General features: G+C 42.2%; 1 protein-coding gene across 1 annotated transcript in view; it reads left to right on the forward strand.

Annotated features, from left to right (window-relative positions):
- LY75 (lymphocyte antigen 75) overlaps positions 1–21,357 on the forward strand; it is a 114,848-nt gene that overhangs the window by 54,777 nt on the left and 38,714 nt on the right. The window contains exons 14-20 of the mRNA XM_075529667.1: positions 5,649–5,730; positions 8,321–8,389; positions 11,560–11,674; positions 18,899–18,934; positions 19,409–19,584; positions 20,574–20,641; positions 20,917–20,996. Of these exons, the coding sequence (XP_075385782.1) occupies positions 5,649–5,730; positions 8,321–8,389; positions 11,560–11,674; positions 18,899–18,934; positions 19,409–19,584; positions 20,574–20,641; positions 20,917–20,996 (626 nt within the window). The remainder of the gene's footprint in view (positions 1–5,648; positions 5,731–8,320; positions 8,390–11,559; positions 11,675–18,898; positions 18,935–19,408; positions 19,585–20,573; positions 20,642–20,916; positions 20,997–21,357) is intronic.

Below are 21,357 nucleotides of genomic sequence, written 5' to 3' on the forward strand. Positions count from 1 at the left end.
CAGGGCAACTTACTGTTTCCTGGCTCTCAATCTGTACACACACAAAATCATACTGTCTAGGCTAAAATACCATTACATAAAATACTGAGATAGCAAACTCTAAATTCTGAGTAACACTGAACCAACACTTGGTATTCTTGGCACTAGTGGTCCAACGCGTGACCACTAGTACCACGAGCACTTCTCAATCGATGTAGGGAGCTGTCTTAAGGACTTAGCGATGAAATTGAAGATATTTGTAGGACTCAACTAATGGAAAATGTTGAAATATAAAGGGTGATAGAGAATGTTATTAAGAGAAACTACATGCCCCCCCCCTCGCCCCCAACTACCATGATCCGAATTCTACCTTGCAAGTCTGCATAGGGCAGAGGTTGTACACTGGTGCATATAGGAGCTGGAGGCACAGGGAATCCAGGGTGGGTGATACCTTCAGGATCAAGGGTGTGAGGGGCGATGCTGGGAGAGTAGAGGGTGAGTGGGTTGGAAAGGGGGAACCGATTACAAGGATCTACATGTTACCTCCTCCCTGGGGGATGGACAACAGAAAAGGGGGTGAAGGGAGACGCCAGAAAGGGCAAGATATGACAAAATAATAATCTATAAATTATCAAGGACTCGTAAGGGAGGGTGGAGCAGGTAGGGAGGGGAAAAAAGAGGACCTGATGCAGAGGGCTTAAGTGGAGAGCAAATGCTTTGAGAGTGATTAGGGCAAAGAATGTACAGATGTGCTTTATACAATTGATGTATGTATATGTATGGATTGTGATAAGAGTTGTATGAGCCCCTAATAAAATGTTTTTTTTTAAATGAGCAACTACATGCAAAATGAATTACAGTGGGGCGGGGGGGGGGGGGGACCAGAAGTCTGAGGTAATGAAGAAACTCTTCTTTTATTGCTGTTTGTTTGTTCCACTCATCCCCACCCCAAAGCCAGCAATTAAGATGTCAGTAAGAAAATATGAGAAAGCCTAATGAATAAAATAAAAACCATGTCAAATCCTGTTTCCCAGCTATAAATATAGCAACATTTAGTATAAATCCTTTATATCTCCTTCCCTTCCTAAGGGCAAAAGTAATGCATACTGAATTTAGAAAACAAAGAGAAACAAATCTTCATAATCCCTTCTCTCAGAGGGATCGTATTATATTTGTACTTGTATCCCAGCAGCTAACACAGCGCCCTGGCTTGTGGTGTCTGCTTAATCAGTGTTTGCACCATTAATAAAGAGATCATTTTCCTGTGTCGCACTTAGGGAACTTAGTCTAAGGCCAAATTGTAATCATGGCTTGAAGGGAAGGAGGGAAGCTAGCCCATTTAGGTTGAAAAAATAAAATAAAAATAAAATGATTGCAAACCTTAATCTTTGAAAGCTTTAACATTTGATTGTGGGAATTGACCTTTCTCAGCAAGATGTCCATTCTCCAAATTGCGTATTGCCTGCCAAGGAGTTAAGTCAGATTCCTGCTATATTCTCACGATCTACGTTGCAAATCTCTGTTTGTATTTCAATGAAAGGGTTCTTGCAGCTAAGATCTTTGCAACGCATAATGGCAGCCCAACAGGAAAAGCCATTGTAGAACAAACCTATTCCTTGGATTAGCAAAGAAAGCCTTGTTTGCAATGCCATTGCAGGTGCACACTCCCTCCTGTGGTGCGCCATAAATGGATTTAGATATAAATCTCAGGCTTTGCAGACTAAGCACCCTCATCAAAAAGTAGTTATTGGGGTGATAGCTGAGATACTGTTTTCCTTCTAAACCAGATATAGCAGGAAATTTGATTGAGTTAAGAATTTTAACACAAATACACATATTAACCTTTTGTGCAATGCTTTCTTAAACCAACAACCTTAAAACGATGTGCTTAGTACATGAATTGAAGAAGTGTACAAAAGGCAATTCAGCTTGATTTGATTGCTCAGTTTTGATCGGGAACTTATTTTCCCTCAATTTCCTGAAGTCCACGGTGGAATTGTGCCATGATTAATATGGTTTCCAATTTCTTCTTCTAATTATCCGGTCACCATAAAATCAGGTCAAACTAGGAACAAGTTATGGTTCAGGGACTGTTTTTCACCTCTTACGGTTGAGAAGGCAGTAAAATACAAATTGTTTTCTTTGGGAGGCAGGCATGGCAGTGAATCTCTTAAAACGGAAGCTGAAAAATATAAATGGTTGAACTTAGGTTGAGTCTCAGAAAGAAATGAAGATTCAAAACTCTGGACAATTGGGCAGATTCCTTGGGACATTGATCTCTGTCAGAAATGGGCATGTAAGCAGAGCGCTGGGAGAAGGTGGAGGGAGATGTTGGCTGTGAAGGGCCTGGGTGGAAGTCTCAGGAGAAAGGAAAGGTTTCGGACAGACCTCTGAAGAGAGGCCCAGATTCAATGCAGGACACACGTAATCTTTGATCATCTTCCTGGCTGTACTGTTGATTATATAGAAAAATAAAATGTCTCATGATTACTCTGGGAAAACACAAAATTCGGCACAAATTCCTCAGGCCCAAGTACATAATATGTGAAGATTTGAGAGAAATGAAGTAATATCGTTAAGGAAACTTAACCTCTTTTTTCCCCACCCATCTGGCTTTAATTATATTGTATGTGACAGTTATGCGGACCATATGCCTTAGAAATTCAACAATTGGACTGTCTGATAAATCTGGAAGCCAGTAAGAAAGCTTTATTAGTTGACCACCCAAACTGCAAATCCTCTTATAGATGCTGAGTTCAAGCTGGACTTAATTGTCTCCATTGGATTTATCATAAGTCCAAAAATGAGTGATCTTTCTCTACGGAGCGATAAAAAAACAAGAGGACTGGCCTCATATTCCATTACAATAACTGAAAAGCCTGCGGTTCAAAAGACCGAAAAGTATTTATTGTTATTGAAATATGAAGAAATGTTGAACAAAAGGAAGATAAAGAAAAGCAATTACTTCGGGAAAAGTGGAGAAATTAACTTAAGGTGGTGCTGGCCTTTGATTCCGAGTAAATTTTGAAAAAATGCAGGCTTATTATGGTTTCCAGCACATCGTTCATTCTTTATCTGCCACGTATGCTAAAAATGCAGTGTGTGTCCATTTATATATCTGTAAGGAAACACTGGGGGACCATGTAATTCAATGCCCAGCTGCTAACCAACAAGTCAGAGGTTCGAATTCACCCAGTGCTCTGCCAGGGAAAAGGCCTGGTGAGCGTCTCCCATACGTATTTCAGCCTAGGACTCCCCCCTATGAGGACACTCTGCCCTGTCCTGCAGGATCGCCGTGCAGGAGAATCAAGATGCTGGCACACTGCAACATATCTACGTACATATCTGTTGTTATAGGTACATAATCAGGTACCTATATACATGTGGAAGATGTAAACACACAAGAGAGTATGTCAAAATTATTGCTCCTCGGGTCTCTGTTCAGACATTTATAGATTTCCTTTCTCTGAACTTCCATAGCACTTAACCTTTAGATAGCCTGTTGGATAGATTTCCATATTTTTCGTGGTGCATCCTTTTTCTTGACTTCCTGAATAAGTTTTATTCCATGAGGGTAGAGGTAAGATCTTGTACTTCTCTGTATTGCCCATCGCATGCAGCCTACTGCCGGGAACATCACTATAATTCCTATCAGTACAACTAAGACGAGCCCTGCTGGCATAGTGGTTTCACGCTGGGGAGTCAGTGTTTTCTGCCCGGTCCCATCAGGTATGACTTGATGACAGTGAGATAGGTTATTAGTGCTTACCATGCACTGGTATTATGTAAGTGATTGCTTAGCATTTGGCACTTAGAAAATACTCGTTTGTTTACTGCAAGCTTACTAGGCAGTGAGAATGAAACTATTTAATTTTTTTTAATGTTTAATAAAAATTTATCCAAATAGTCTGTTCTACATTTTTTAATAAGAAAAATTTGGTGGTAGTCTAGACAAATGCTTTGAGGAAACACTATTATTGTGTTTGTATCAAAACTATTTGTACTTTGTGTCTAAAAACAGTGTCTAAGTTGGAGTATTATGATAAAAGTTTGGAATAACAAATGTTGAGGCTATTTTTATTAGTTTGTTTTAGTTTAAAACAAAATCGTTTTTGCCTCTTATATGAAGCTTAAACTTAAGCTTTAAAAAGTGTGGTAATTTTCTGATAGCCCAAAATCACTAACCATTCCACCCCAACTATTCCACGAATGACAAGGAGGTTTTCTACCCCCGTAAAGAGTTATAGTTTCAGAAACCCACAGCGGGAGTTCTACTCTGCCCTAAAGGATCACTGTAAGTCAACATCGAGTCAGTGGCAATGAGATCCTTCTGGCACAGTGCCTTCTGGCGCAGTGGCTGAGCATTAGGCTCCTCTGAAGGTTGGTGGTTCAAACCCCTAGTCATTCTGAGGGTGACCCATATGACCAGCTGTTGTTGTTATTAGTTACTGTTGTCGGTTCCGGCCCATAGTGGTCTTATGCATAATAAAAGGAAACACTGATTGTTCCTGTGCTTGAGCCTGTTGTTGCAGTCAGTGTCGACCCATTTCCTTGAAGGGCTTCCTCTCCTGTGCTGCTCCTCTACTTTAACTAACATGATGTCCTTCTCCAGGGACTGGTCTCTCCTGACAACACATCTGAAATAGCTAAGATGAAGTCTCCGTATCCTTGCCTCTAAGGAGCACTCGGGCCGGCCTTCTTCCAAGGCACATGTGTTTGCCCTTTCAGTAGTCCATGGTACTTTCAATATTCTTTTCCTGCACCACAATCGAAATGCATTGATTCGCCTTCTGTAATCTTTATGCAATGTCCACCATTCACGTGCATATGATGCAATTAAAAATTGACTTGGGTCATGGCTTGGGTCAGGCACACCTTAGTTCTCAAAATAGCATCCTTGCTCTTCAATAGTCTAAAGAGGTCTCGTGAAGCAGATTTACCTACTGCACCTCATCTTTTGATCTCTTGGCTGCTGCATCCATGGGCATCCAGGCAAGACAACCTCAGCCTTTTCTCGGTTTATCTTGATGTTACCTCTTAATCCAGTTGTGAGGATTTGGGACAGTTTACATTGAGTTGCAATTCATACTGAAGACTGACATCTTGATCTTCATCAGCAAGTGCTTCAATTCCTCCTCACTCTCAACAAGCAAGGTTGTGTCAGCTGCGTATTGCAGGTTGTTAATAAGCCTTTCCACTAAGGCCACATTCTTCTTCAGAGAAGTCAACTTCTCTGACTATTAGCTCTGCATACAGATTGAGTAAGTATGGTGACAGGCTGCAACCCTATTGCACATCTTTCCTGATTTCAAACCATGCAATAGCCCCTTGTTCCGCTCACACAACCGCCCCTTGATCCAGGTACAAGTGCCACATGATTCCACAAGAGTGTAGCCTTTGAAATCCTATGGGGTCGCACTTCCCCTGAGGGTTGGCATCGAGCCAACAGCAAAGGGTTAGTTCCGCTGCCTTACCCTATATTAATCATTCGACTTTCTCTCAGAAGACTTGTACTTTTTGCTGAAAGCTGTGATTGTCAGTTAATGAAAGAATATTCTGAGTAAACATGTCTTAAGTATTTTATACACATGAATACTAACATTTTTTGTCAAGTGCTTATGCTCATAGTTGTTAAACGACATGCTAAAATCTAATTTCTTTTCACATAGTGGACAGCGTTGGTTGTGGATAGGTCTGACTAAAAGGAGCCCAGACTTACAAGGATCTTGGCAGTGGAGTGACCGTACACCCGTAAGTTAAAACCCCTCTTGCTTTGAAAGGTCCTTTGATAATTCGAAGGCGTGTTTACTCTGAAACAAGTACATTGGTTGTGAAATCATACATCCATGTGTGAGGCGGCTTTGAAAAGCCCACAGACGCTTCCCAGTTTCTTTCCATTTCATTTTTCAATAAATTTTTTGAAGCCTCCTCTTAGCAAATTGTCACTGAAAATACATGGCTGTATCTGTATTAATATGGAAATAGATTACAAATTACTAATTTCAATTTTATTTAGAAATACAGGATCTACACAACGGCACTTCAGAAAGTTGATGGGAAACTTTCATCATCTTTTAATCCCATCTTCTATGAACTTTTCTTTTTTAACATTTTTAGTGGAATACAATTTACATATCACATGATTGAATAATTCAATCGTTCAATCATATCAAGGGGAATTGTTCAATCAGTACCACATCAATCTGAGAGCATCCTCCCACCCCCAAATGGTTAAATCACCTTTAAAATGAGTTGTGGAAAAAGCATAATCAGTTCCAGTGCTCCCTCCCCCTCCCACCTTCATTATATACTCCCTAAATCCCCTTTCCCTCCCTATCGCACCCCTGTATTCCCTATAACACCTTGTACCTTGTATAACCTTATATAACCTTGTACAACAATGTATAACACCTTGTACATTCCCTATAGCACCTTGTACCCATTATTATCGTCCACTCCTCCTGTGCTTCACAGCTGGGAAAGCCCACAGGAAACAATGTAAAATAAATCACACTAAGGTGGTAAGGATAAGATCATATTAGTATAAAGCCAAAACACAAAAATGCCCAAAAAGGAGGAGGCCCCCGTCAATATTCAAGAAGCCAGGGAAGAAATTTCTGTCATGGGACAGCTAAAAGACACTTGCAACCAGAACAAATTCAGATCATGTCTATAGTGAGGTCAACTGACCTCTGTGAATTTTTGGAAACGCCCTCCTATCTAACTCCAAAATAGACAAATGTAGCTGCATGGATATAATGTTCATCTTTGAGAAGGATTGAAGATGACATTTGATTTTTCTGTTTCTTTCTCCTTATAGAAAATTGCTTTAATTAAGAACTTACAGGCATAAAGGGCTCTATATAGAAGTTATTTTATTCTATATTTCAACTATCCCTGCATTCCCAGTTTCAAAACTTTTCACCATGAAAGATAATTTTAAATTATCTCACCGTCTTTCAAGTTGTCCCTGAATTATTAACATAATTACAACCAACTAGTTTCTGGAATGAGAAGGAACAATAGGGCCATAGAATTGTTAAAACTTTCATAGGCTCAAAAGGTCATTTTAACCCCAAAAAAAGAAACCCTACATAATAATGGAGGGAAGTTCATAACTGATTTATATTGATTCATTGGTTGCTCCTGTGTCTCAAAAATGCTTTTATAGAATGTTCGCTGTTACTTAACTGAAACAGGAAGGGGGAAATGGACCGATATTGCCTTCTAGACTTGTCCTTTCTCTCTGTGGGGTTTTCAGTAGGAAGCACATTAATACAAGTCTATTTCCTAAACGACAGAAAGGCTGGCATGTTAGAAGCTTAAGAGGAAGCCAGGGTCCTCGGGCAGCCCATCAGTGTGTAGTTCCAATTACTCTTCAGGGCCACCTGTCTGAAGATTGTCAGATGCAGCATGAAAGGATTGGGCTTAATGGCTGAAACCTAACGTGCAAGGAGTCCCGTTACGTAAAAGTTTCACAATCAGTTACACTGCACAAATTGTCACATTCATTTGATTTTTAGATACCTGCAATGTTTAAAGACTTCAATACCAATTAACACCAAAGTTACTAACAAGGCTTTTCTGGAAAGCATATAGAATTAAAATTCCCCCTTAAGAAATACATCAATTATCAGGAGTGCTCCCAACATGAAATAATTCATCTTAACACAGTGCAAATATTTTTTAAATATTTTAAGATGAAAAAACACCAATTTTTCAATGTTTCTGTTTCTTTTTGCTGTCCCCCCCCCACACACACACCTTTTAAGGTTTTTTACAATGAGAAACTTGCATTTTAATGATCTGAAAACATAAGAGTTATGTAAAAAAGGAAAGGTTATTAGTAGGAATCATTTGTTTAAGGCAACTTTCAATTTTTAAAGATAGCATTTTAAATTTTTGCAGAAGTTTAAGTAATATTTAAAGAACAAAATTATCCTCACATATTAAATTGCTCCACATTTTCATGCTAGCAAGTCATTGCTTAGTCTTCCCTAGCTGTAAAACTCCTTGACTTGTATTTTCAAATGGGAGCTTGACTGACATTAGTTAAACACATAACTGACATTTCAACACATAGGGGCGGGGGAATGTTTTGTAAACTCGTGTTTCAATGTGACCCCACAGAAAGGAAATTCTGGCTTCCTTTGCTGGGAAACTTTTGACATTTTCTGAGTCTCCTCATGATTTAGCATTCCCATTAAAAAAAAAAAAGACATGAAAAAGTTTCCTTTCTGTTGCCTATGAATGCTCGAGTTATTAAAACTATCTAAATTACATCTAAATTGCAAATTGTGTACACCAGCTTTAAATCCTCAAGCCTCTCTTGCCTTCTCAGGTGTCTACTATTTTCATGGAAAATGAATTTCAGCAGGATTATGACATCAGAGACTGTGCTGCTGTCAAGGTTAGTACAGGCTGGGAAATTTGCATATTAAAAAAGACAAACCTATATTGTGTTCAATCAAGCAACAGCCCCAGAGAGGGTTTTTTGTGTGGAGCATGGAGCATGATGTTAGGTACCATGGGAACCAGGAGGAAGTACACCCAATTGCAGAAGATAAAATTCACCCACAAGACAGTCTACTAGTACTGAACTCAAGTGGGTAGAGAGAGGAGAACACCAGAAAAGGAAGTGAGCACTGTAACCTACTCTCAGACAAAGGTGGGACTTGAGTTGCACCTAAAAGATAGGTAAGGTTTCTACAGGCGGGATGAGGTAAGGCTTTCTTCTTAAGAGATGGTGTGAAGAGGTGATATAAAATCAGGTGGAAAGGGGGGGAGAGGAAAAGGCAGTGAGAACAGAAGACAAAAGTCAGATCAGGAAGTTTTCATTGGTGCTGTGCTGGAAAATTTAGGAAATTAGATTGGAGCAGGTTAATGAGTTTGTTTTTAATGGGCCACAGTGTTGCCTATTTCAAGTTTTCGAATAAGAAAGGTGTGAGGAAGCTTGATCTTGGGACAGATTTTAGTGTACACTGCATAGGATCAGATGACGTAAAAGGCCAGTTAAGCATCTTCTTTGGCAGAATTCATTCATTTATTCTTCCCATGAGCAGTACCTGTCCAAGCAGTTTGGTAGGCACTGAGAAATTGTATTAAATCATGTCCCCTGTAAAATATGCCTTGTAAATCATAAGCCCTATATGCATGGTTATGATCCCATTTGGGAGTGAGTCTTCTTTATTATGTGAGTGAAACAGGATTAGCGTAGTATATCTTTAGACAGTCTCTTTGGAAATATAAAGGAGGCGATTACACAAAGCAGCAGGGGTGGGAGAAGATAGATGCTCCGCTACATGAAGATCACTGAGGAGCCAAGGAAAGAAGGCAAATATGCCCCCAAAATCAATGAATTAATTCATTAAGAAATAAAAGACAGATACTTTCCCTTAGAGCCCACCCACTTCCAGTTTTTCTGTTACAGCGGCACTGTATCCCTGAGACAGGAAGACCATAATGAGCAAGTTTACATCATAGGTCTTGTGTTCACAGAACGTGCAGTCTAAGTAAAGAGACAAAGACTAGTACACATGTAAGTGCATTACCATTGCTGCATGAGGTAAGGGCTGTGGAGAAGAAGCGGAGTAGGAGTTTTATGGGAAATGAGGATGTTACAGGCCAGTGATGACCAGGAGGAGGAGGACAACCAGAATAACAATGATGGTGATGACTGGAGAAGCCGCTAACATGCATGGGCCAGGTGGAGTGCTAGTGAAATCACCTGATTACTTTACTTACTATTTAACCAATCTCGTGATTTTGTCTGGAGCTCTGGGGGTGCAGTGGGCTTACCAATTGGGCTGCTAACCACAAGGTCAGTGGTCAAAACCCACAGCTGCCTCTAGCGGCCCCACTGAGGCAGTTCTCCTCTGTCCTGGAGCGTCACTAGAAGCAGACTCAACCAGAGAGCAGTGAGTTGGGTTAGAGTTTGGGATCTCTGGGTCCATCTAAAGACTATGCTGGATGACAGGAGAGGTAGAGAAACCGTCAAGAGTGGGTAGTAGCTTACGAAGAAAACAAGGTTGGCAGTTCAAACCAATGGTCACTCTATGGGAGAAATATAGACTGTTCCTGTAAAGATTTACAATCCTGGAAAACCTATAGAGATTGACAGTGGATTTGGTTTTAGGTATATTTTAGTGTGGATATTTGAAATCTCAGCTAGTGGTGAGAAATAATCTAAATTAAATTAAACTGAAGAGACTAGAGTTGAAGGGGAAGGTGTACATTTAAAAAAAATCAGATTTAAGACATGTACTTAGCACAATTGACACACATAAAGAGTGAGAAGGGAAGAATTTAGGTAACATCCTGGCTAAATCCTAAAAAGACACATAAGAAGAAAGTGATTGAACAAAAATAGTACAGAAAGATGAGCACAAACAAGGACTGAGAAAGAGCAGCAAGTTCAAAGCAACAGGTGTCATAATAAACTCTAGCATCACCCCATCTTTATAGCACCCCCACTTTAACACAGAAGAAAGGAAGCCCTTAAGGAGTTTTCCAGGAGTGTCCAGAACCCTGCAGGAATACATTCTGTCTTCTGTCAACAGAATCACAGAATAGCTGAAGGGATTTGAAATTCTACCAAAGAGCTCAATAAAAGAAACCCGCAAGGGCAGGTCTCCTCCATCCTACGATAATATTCCCACTATCGACCCATTTGAAAGCAGGGGAATCTAGCACACCAACTGATGGCAATGTGTTTGGTTTAGAGGCAGCCTCCATAACGAACAAACCTAGCCAGGCAAGTGTGCCATAAAGAGAATTTTATTTCACCTGCCACTGTACCCACCAGAATCCTGGCAGTGAAAGCAGTCCAAAAAGTGGTGAGTGGCCATTCTAAAGCCGGGCTCACCACCCACCCCACCCTCAACCCCTGTCTACAGGCTGGATTTGAAGTGAGCCATCGTGAACTGTGTAGACCAGTGGTTCTCAACCTTCCTAATGCCACGACAACAGTTCCTCATGTTGTGGTGACCCCCCCCCCAACCATAACAGTATTTTCATTGCTACTTCATCACTGTCATTTTTCTACTGTTATGAATCAGGCGACCCCTGTGAAAGGGTCATTCGACCCCCAAAGGGGTCACAACCCACAGGTTGAGGAACGCTGATGTAGAGGAAGGTGATGTAATAGGTAAGGCAGAACCGATCCAGAGAGGCTGCCTGGGTCCCAGATGACGGACTTGTATGCCACTTTCTTCCACATCGTTGATCACAATAGCCTAGTGTTTGGAAACCAATGAACAACAAAAAAAATATTTCGTAGCTTGGTCTTTCCTGTATTTAACGATGCAAGATTCTATCGTTTCATACCAAAAAAAAAAAAAAAGATAATGATTTACATGTTGAACACACACGGTCTTTCTTAAGGTGTATTCCCACGACCAACCCCTTTGAAGGCTCTTTCTGAGGTTGCTAATGTTTAAACACTCCATGTGTGCATGCATTCCTTCACTAAACAAATACCTTAGTTCTTAGAGCTAAAAAGAGATAAAGCGTAGGGCTTAAAACCTAAAATTTCCTAAGAACTGCAAAACTTCAAGACTCTACAATCCTTTCTTCCTTTAGGTCACTCATAGGCCCTGGCGCAGGAGCTGGCATTTCTATGACAACACTGAATTTCTTTATTTAAGGCCATATGCTTGCGATGCAAAGCTTGAATGGGTGTGCCAGATTCCAAAAGGTAAGTGTCAACAATCATTCCTCCTTTTCACGCCTTCTCTTATGAGCTTTGTGGACGCGGAGCTGAAATGAAGAAAGCATTTTCATCTCTAGTTAGAGTTACAGAAATTGTGGAACGATGCAAGAAATATATGGGACTCTGTATTACAGCTACCGGCCTCTGATCCGCCTGGAAGGATAGCATGTTTGAAAGTAGATGGTAACCTTCACTTTGTCCAATGAGGAATCTGTGTACAGGATATAATTGTAGGCTCATTTTGTTTTCACTGCCACCACAACATTTCTGATTTCTAGTGACAGAGTAGAGCTTCCGTGGGGGTTCAGAGCCTGGAAGTCTTCTCAGTAGAGATGCCTCATCTTTCTCCTCTGGGGTAGCTGGTAGGTGGATTCAAACCGCCAACCTCTCAGTTTAACAACACAATGCTATTTCTTTTTTTTTTTCATTTTATTAGGGCCTCATACATCTCTTATCACAATCCATACATACATCAGTTGTGTAAAGCACATTTGTACATTCGTTGCCCTCATCATTCTCAAAACATCTGCTCTCCACCTAAGCCCCTGGCATCAGGTCCTCAATTTCTCCCTCCCTCTCCACTCCCCCCTCTGTCATGAACCTCTGATAATTTATAAATTATTATTTTGTCATATCATGCTCTGTCCCATTTCTCCCTTCACCCACTTTTCTGTTGTCTTTCCCCCAGAGAGGAGGTCACATGTAGAGCCTTGAAATCAGTTCCCCCTTTACAACCCACCCTCCCTATGTCCTCCCAGTATTGTCACTCACACCATTGGTCCTGAGGGGATCATCCGCCCTGGATTCCCTGAGTTTCCAGTTCCCATCTGTACCAGTGTATATCCTCTAGTCTAGCCAGACTAGCAAGGTAGGATTTGGATCATGACAGTCGGGGGGGACGGGGAGGAAGCATTTAAGAACTAGAGGAAAGTTGTATTTTTCAATGTTGCTACATCGCACCCTGACCGGCTCTTCTCCTCCCCAAGACCCTTCTGTAAGGGGATGTCCAGTGGCTTACAAATGGGCTTTGGGTCTCCACTCCGCACTGCCCCCCTCATTAACTATAGTAAAAATTTTTTGTTCTGATGATGGCTGATACCTGATCCCTTTAACACCTTGTGATTGTACAGGCTGGTGTGCTTCTTCCATGTGGGCTTTGTTGCTTCTGAGCTAGATGACAGCTTGGTTACCTTCAAGCCTTTAAGACCCCAGACTATATCTTTTGATAGCTGGCCACCATCAGCTTTCTTCACCACGTTTGCTATGCACCCATTTGTCTTCAGCGGTCGTATCAGGGAGGTGAGCATCCAATGTTAAGACTTTTTGGTCTTTGATGCCTGATAACTGATCCCTTCAGCACCTCGTGATCACACAGGCTGGTGTGCTTCCTCCATGTGGGCTTTTTCTTCTGAGCCAGTTGGCCGCTTGTTTACCTTCAAGCCTTTAAGATCCCAGACTCTATATTTTTTGATAGCCGGGCACCATCAGCTTTCTTCACCACATTTGCTTATTCACCCTCTTTGTCTACAGCTGTTGTGTCGGGAAGGTGAGCATGATAGAATGCCAATTTAATAGAAGAAAGTATTCTTGCATTGAGGGAGTACTTGAGTGGAGACCCATCATCCTCCTTCTACCTTAATACTAAACCTATAAATATATGCACATAGGCCTATTTCCCCATCCTCATATATAAATATATTTACATATATATGCCTTTATTTAGACCTCTATAAATCCCCTTTGCCTCCTAGCTCTTTCCTGTTTCCTTTCACTTCCCTCCTGTCCCACTATCATACTCAGTTCCCACAAGAGTTTCAGCAATTCCTCTTAGTTACATTACCCTTGATCATGCCCAACCAGGCCTCCCACACCCTCCTCTCCACCGATTTGGATCACTTGTTGTTCCCTTGTCCCTGGGTTTATTAACACCGCTACCTTCCCACCTCCCCCTCTCTCATGTCCCCACAGAACTGTCAGCCCCGTTGTTTTCTCCTCCAGTTGTTGATCCAGGCTATCTTACTTAAACAGACCTGTGGAGATAATAACATGCACAAAAACAAGACAGAGCACAACCAAGCAACAATATACAACAAACCAATGACCAAAAAAAAAAACCAAAAACACAACACAACAAGAAAGAAAAGCTTGTAGTTAGTTCAAGGATTGTTTGTCGGCCTTTAGGTGTGTTTTCCAGTCCAGGCACCATGCCCTGGCCCCAAAGTCCACCTTCAGCATTCCCTGGAGACCTCGCTGCTCCATTCTCTTGCTGTTCTGTTGCACCCAATGTTTTGCCTCGGTGTGGTGGGATCCAATCGGGTGCACTTCCCACATTGTATCTCCGGTGTTGCCGCCTGTAGGGCTATGGGTTAGTGAGGAACGTCATGTCTCATAGTGGGGCCGACCATGCGGTCCTCTCTATCAACTGACTGTTCTAATTAGGAACATTGACTTCACAGCCTGGTGGACCATGTTGTGCTCCACTCTCTCCTCCTCCCCCTTCATCTGTTCCCATGTGTTCTAATCATATATGTCCCTCTTCTGGAGCTGTAGATCCAGTGCCGTCCTTTGAAATAAATTCTTCTGAGGGGAGGGGCAGGTGTCCACTTAGTAGTTTGGGTTGGGGCCGGCCCCCAGACCTCTCCACTGGTTCCCTACTCCACGCCAGTATGTTACATTCATATCTTGGAGCACTAGGTTGAAGTCTGGTCCCTCTTTCCCTGTGGAGATATAAACAATACCCTCCCCTTGGGTGGGTTAGTGCCCTGTGCCCCCGCTACCCTTTTCTTTTTTATTATTGTTATTTTTTTCCTTTCTCCGCCTCCTTTTTAGTTGTCTACCATGTGTATCCCTGTATTTGGTCTGGTCCCTGCCGTATCACCTGGTCCTCACCCCAGGAATGTTTGTATACAGTAGTTTTTTCCCTATGCCCCCTTTGCCTTTTTTTCTTAAGCTTACCTCAGCAGCCTTTGAATTCTTTCCATCTTTAAGTCAATGCTACCTTGAAGTCTGTTTTCTTTTTTTTTTTGCCCTCTGGGTGAGGTTGTTCTATGTGGCGGTCGCTTATTTATGCTTGGTGAGTGTTGTTCTTCTGCCCATACTGGGTCGGCAAGGATCTTTTGTAGGGTTGGGTTTCTTCTAATGTATTCTTTGAGTTTTTCCTTGTCTGGGAAGACTTACTTTTCCATCTATCTTGATCGATAATTTAGCTGGGTAGAGTATTCTTGGGTTTGCATTGTTTTCCTTCAATTTTTTAAATATGTTACTTAACTCTCTCCTCTGCTCCATAGTTTCTGCTGATATATCTGAGCATATTCTTATTTGGAAACCTTTATATGTGATTGCTTGTTTTTCCCTAGCTGCTCTCATGATTTTCTCCTTTCCTCAAAGTTGGATAATTTAACTATTATGGGCCTTGGTGACTTCTTCTTGGGATGCAATCTAGCTGATGTTCTTTCAGCCTCCTGAATGGTTGCCTATTTTTCATTCATTAAGCTGGGGAAGTTTTCCTCCAAGATGACTTCTTTGTTGTGTCTTCCTCCAGTAAGCCAATAATTCTAATGTTGTTCTGCTTCATAGCAACAGAAATAGTTTTTAAGTTTTCTTCAGCTTCTCTGATGATCTTATTAGATTTTTGTTCGCGTTTGTTAAAGTCTGCTTGGCTGTCCTCCAAGTCACTGATGCAGTTCTTTGATTCCTCCAGTCGATTCTCGAGGTTTGTGAGTCTGCTGCTAGTTTTTGTTAACTCCTCCTTAAGCTCCTGTATTTTCCTTTGGTTTATGGCTTTTATCTCTTCTATCATTTCATCCTTTTTCTGTATTGTTTCCCTCATATCCTGTATGACTCCAAGTTGCATTCTGAAAATTTCTTTCTGTGGCAGCTCAATATCTGCTTCTTCTATGCATGTCATTATGTTCAGGACATCTTCTGCCATTGCCTTTTGTTTCTCACATTTTTTCGTTGAGGTCATTGGGCTGTTTGCGTTGTGTTGTTTTAGAGGATCCAGGTGTCATTTTCCAGGGAGTCAAAGAGCACTGGTTCTCTCTGGGAGACTTGTAGGAATGCTTCTTTGAACTGCCTACAGCTTTTTTCACTATGGAATTAACCTACCACTTTATCCTCCTGTGGCTTCCCTCTCAGGGGAGTGACCCAGAAGGCTGGTAGGTTGCCTGCTTTGGTGTTGCGGAGGTTGGTCAGAGGTTCCTGCAGCAGCTTGGAACGTTGAGGAGTGTTGACCGAGCTACCTTAGGATCCCAGGCACACAAGCAGGAATTCCCCTGTAAGATGTTGAGCAGAGTATTCCCTGGTGCAAATCAGCAGGGCCTTCCCCAGCCTCCAGCTAGCTATAGGGTGGAGCTCACCTCGCTGGGTATGGCACAGGAGTAAATGCCCTAGGCTAAGGGGAGTGGTCTGGAGTTTAGCAGTAGTGTGTGAGAGACCAAGAAAGAGACAAAGAGGAGGAAAAAAAATAAAAAGTAAGCCCACTGAGCCTGGGGGGGGGGGTGTGCAGGGGAGGGAGGGATATACTGAAGGATGGAAACAAATGCAAAAATTTAGCTGAGTCCTGATCCCAGCCAGTGGAGCTGCAAGGGTTTAGTCCCTGCTCCCAGGCGGCAGCAGCAAGCTGTGGCTGTGTTGAGAAAAGACCCCTGGGAAGCCTTCCAAGACTGAGAGGGGGACAGAGAGGAGATGGAAACAAGAGCGACAATGTAACTGAACTCAGATCCCTGCCCGTGGAGCTGCAGGGTTCCAGTACCTGCCCTGAGGTGGGTGGTGGCAAACTGTGCCTGTGTAGAGACCAAGCCACCCTACAGACTCCAAGTGGTCCCAGCTCCAGCAGAGACAGTGGCAGGGCCAAGTTCAAGCCCCAACCAGCCTCCACTGAGGAAAGCCAAAAGCCCCAGCCCCTCAAAATCCCATGGGTCTGTGCCTACTTATCTTTATGATGCTCCTCCTGCGGTCCAGCAGTGTTAAATTTCCCTCTAAGCAACTCTCCTGGGCTGGATTCTGAAGAGTCCCTCTGGTATGTGTTACTCCATCGCCATCTTCCCGGAAGTCCCACAATGCTATTTCTGTGTCACCAGAGCTCCTTCAAGATTTGTGTAGGCAGGTTATATTTTGGGTGGAAAACTATTTTAAGAAAGAGCAGTGGGAACATTTTTCATTTTTATTGTTATGAGAAATGACGGGTAAGATGAAGATAAGCTTGGGAAGACTGAAGCAGAGACCAAGAAATACAACCTTGGCAAAGCCCTGCAAACTTGACAAGCAATTTTCAAGGGACTCAAAAATTGATGATAGTTTGCGTGACTCCAGTTCATATGTGTTAGTCTGAGTACATTAGAAAAACAAATCCACAAAAACCCCTATGTATAAAAGAGAGTTTTATATAAAGGGTAAATGCACATCAAGAAAACATCCCCACCCAGCGCTGCCCAAGCCCACAAGTCCAACATTAGTCCATATGTCTGACACCAATCCACAAAGTCCTTCTCCATCTCATAAAACACATGCAATGATGCCAACTGCAGGAGGAACGCTGAATAAGTGAACATGTAAGCTTCTCATCACTGGCAGGGGTCTCCACAAGGCTCCTCCAGTGCCCAGGGCTGCATCAGGGTAGGTTCATGTGGCTTCTCCTCAGGGATGTCTTGCAGGAAGTGAGCCTTGCCAGCTGAAGCAGTGAACTAACTAAGGCAGCTGCACCCTAGTCTGACCATCACAGTGCAAAAGACCCGAGAACTTGAAAGGCAAGGTTCACCGAGCCATTTCTTTCTCTGCCTTTCAATTAACCCCACATGTGTTTATCAGTCAGGTTGGCACAATAAACTTTACCTATCTCATCATAGAACCAGTTAGATTGAGAGTGAAGCCTTTTGATGACAAAAAAGATGATTATGAATACTAGATAAATATCATCCAGCCTTGTAGTCAGGAGGTTCCAAATGCCTCTTTCAGCATTTGTGTTGGATATATTAAATCAATTACTGGTAAAGGAAAGTACTTAAAGAAATTTCTGAACGAAATGTAAGCATGTCTTTAAAACCAAAAGTGTATTATCAGGCAATTTCCTGAAGAGACCAAAGGCCATTCCTAGAAGATGATTCTTTCTCTCATCACCATTCAGAGTCTTGGACATGACATCAGGTACATACTGTTGAGTCTTTTTCACAAAGGAAGAGTTACTGGACATTACTAAAAGAGAAGGGAGAGAGAGAGAGAGAGAGAGAGAGAGAGAGAGAGAGAGAGAGAGAGAGAGAGAGAGAGAGAGAGTTAGTTGATGGGGTCTCTTTAAAGTACCGAAGCATTGGAGGTCATTTGAACACTGACCCAGTCCACCTTTCTGTGTAACCTCCCACAGTGCCTCTGTTTCTGTTCAAGGTGAGGGGGGTGGACTTTGATGATCTTCCTCCCAGTCTTCTTTCTCTCCCCTTACCTTCTCAGAATAGGCTGTGCTGGAGCATGACCCATGATCCTTCCAGAAAGTGAGGTCTGTCAACACGGGCTTACCGAACAATCACTCCGATTTCCTTGGATGGCGAAGTCACTCCTGAATAACCTTATCCCAAGTGATGATGACCTTGGTGCATATTTCTTACTGCCCCCTCCACCACCACCATGTATGCAGTGTCCTCATTTATATTTGCTAAATGTTAGTTAAGGAACCTTGGTGGCCCTGTGGGTTTAGTCATTCAAATGCTAACTGAAAGCTTGGCAGTTAAGAACCACCCACTGCCCCTCAGGAGAGAGATGAGGCTGTCTTTTCCCTTACAGACTGACAGTCTCAGTAGCCCCCTCTAAAGTCTGTCTGAGCCAGAAGCAACATCATGATAGTGGGTTTGGTGTTTGTAGTTTCTTTATGTGTTTTTTCAATAGTTCTGTTATCCATCTAGTCTATCCCATTAAATAACATTTTCCTGAAAATACAGAAACAGTCTCCTTTCCTTTCTGACTTTCTATGGTACAAGAACTCTTGGTAATACTTTATTAGGATTTTCCAGGCCTTTCTGTTTGAGTACCTCTAAAAGAGCTTAGCAAACTCCCCCTCTCACTCACCCCGAAGCAATCACGTGACACAAAATGGGTTGGCCAGACATGGGGAACGTCAGCCACTCTGCAAGCACTCCTCAGCTGCATCCAAAGCCCAACTTAATCTACCACCATCTGTAACTGAATATTCAAAATAAGACACTCGCCTTCTTCCTTTCACAGGTCGCACTCCAAAGGCACCGGACTGGTACAACCCAGGTGAGTGAAGAAATCAGATGTTCAGCTGAAGCGGCTCTTGGCCTTTCAGACACAGTATTTAGTTAACTACTCAAGCCCAGGCGGAAGTGCCAGCAGTCAGGGAAGGTCATGGCTGGTGGGAGGGGAAGCTGCATTTCCCCCTCTTTCTGGGAGTGCAGGCAATGGCAGGGTCGCTGTCTGGCTCAGTGATCTTCAGTGCAGTGGGCACTGCCCTGGTCAGGAAAAAAGCCAGTCTTCTTTCTGTTTAGAGGGTACACTTGGGTGGTTTGCCTGGCACCAATTTCTTTCCTTTTTAAAAAAATAATTTTATTGGGGGCTCATACAACTCTTATCACAATCCATACATCCATCTATTGTGTCAAGCACTTTTGTTCATCTGTGGCCCTCATCATTCTCAAAACATTTGCTTTCTACTTGAGCCCTTGGCATCAGCTCCTCATTTTTTCCCACCCTTTTCTTCCTTTTCTTCCACAGAGCGTGCTGGAATTCATGGACCTCCCGTTGTGATCGAAGGGAGTGAATATTGGTTTGTGGCTGAGCCTCACTTAAACTACGAAGAAGCCACCCTGTACTGCGCTAGCAACCACAGCTTCCTGGCTACTTTAACATCTTACGCAAAACTCAAAGCCATCAAGAAAAAAATAGCAAATGTAATTTAAGAGAATGCGTTTTAAAATAGTTTGCTTATTTTTGTATTTAGTCCACTAAGCGAGTCCAAAAAACATGCTCCCAAAGGTTATGTGTTCCTTTAAAAAGCAATAGGGAAAAATAATTCTCTTTTAGCATGTGACCTTTGGACTCTTTGAGAACTTGCCAGAAAATACACTTTTAGTCTCAAAGATAGGCTGACATTGAGTGTGTTGTGTTAGAACAGTTATAATGCCTAAGGTTTTAAAATATTAAGCATTATATGTAAAGATGAATAATACATGCTAATGTGATGTGACGACAGCAAGGAGATAATATGAATGATCCTAGTGGATTGTCCCTTTTTTTCACTCAATGCAGACTCTGTGATTAACCTGAGTTTCTGTGTCTGTTAATAGTGTTATTACCAGGAGTTACTGAGTCGGGTGTGTCCTCTGCCCAGCTCCTAGTGACCCCTTGTATTGTGATCAATAAGGTTTTCTTTAACTGGATTTTGAAAGCCAACCCCCAAAGCCTGTCTTCCTAGTCTGTCTTAGTCTGGAAGCTCTATTGCAACCTGGTCAGCATGACAGCAAACGACTGGAGGCTGGGCTCGGAATGCTTTGTCCAGGAATGGACCGGAAACTCCTCTGTGGAAGGGAAGAATTTGACCACCGAGCCAGCACTGCCTCAGTAATGCTAAGTAGCTTTCACTTGAGGAAACCTCCTGCGTAGTTTGAAATTCACAATTAGCAGCAAGAAGGCACTGATACAAGCCCAATTGATGTAGGGGGAGGGGCTTCAAAAAGTTGTGGACCTGTGTATATGCAAAGAGCTTTCCAATGGCTTTTTTTTTGGTGAAAGGTCATGATTGCTTATAATATAGAGACAAGGGTAATAGAATGTCTGGACATTTAGTGATTTGTGATTACTGTGGAACAGGACATTAATCTTAATTTTCCCCTCAAGAGAACCCTGCAACCCATGTAAGGACGCTTGGTTTGTTTTCCAGATCTCTGATGACGAGCAGAAGTGGTGGCTGAGAACGAGTGAGCATCCGGCAGCCCGTCGGATTTTATAGTAAGCGCTATCATCCGCGCGGCTTTTGTGCGGCTACGGTCTCTGAAATGCAGAACCAGTGTTTCCTTGTTAGTAAATTGGATGGTGGAATAGTTTTGAACACTAACTGATAAAGTTCTTAACATCCAATAAACCAACTCCTTTTACACACGAGGGTCAAGAAAGAAGTGCTTTAAAACTGTGGCACTATCATTAAATTGGGGATGAAAATCACGCGTTAAAAAAATAGACTGGAACATAAATTGCAAACAAACAATCACATCACTTTCTTTCAGCTCATCCCATCCCTGGTTTGATTTTCCTGTGACGTTCGGAGAGGAATGTCTATACATATCTGCCAAGACTTGGTTTACAGGTGAAGTTGATCTATATCCTGTGTTCGTTGTGCCATATTTGAACTTCAAATTCCATTACTCCCTTAATCTTGTTTCCTTTGTGACTCTGTTTGGTGGTTTCATCTTACTCTGAGTTATTGTTAATGACAATAACTCAAATCCCAAATGCAAACAAAGGTGCTTTGCACTCTTAGAGTCACTTTACCTCCTTTATGCTGAGGAAGGAACCTTGGTGGCACATTGGTTGCTTGTTCATTGGCTTGCTAACTGCAAGGCTGGCAGTTCAAGCCCACCCTTAGGAAATAATTCTACTCTTTTTTTTTTTTTTAATGGGAAACAGTTCTCTTGTCTTGACAGGGTTTCCATGAGTTCAAATGGACT

The sequence above is a fragment of the Tenrec ecaudatus genome, chromosome 13 (assembly GCF_050624435.1).
Source record: "Tenrec ecaudatus isolate mTenEca1 chromosome 13, mTenEca1.hap1, whole genome shotgun sequence".
In the NCBI taxonomy this organism is placed as follows: domain Eukaryota; kingdom Metazoa; phylum Chordata; class Mammalia; order Afrosoricida; family Tenrecidae; genus Tenrec; species Tenrec ecaudatus.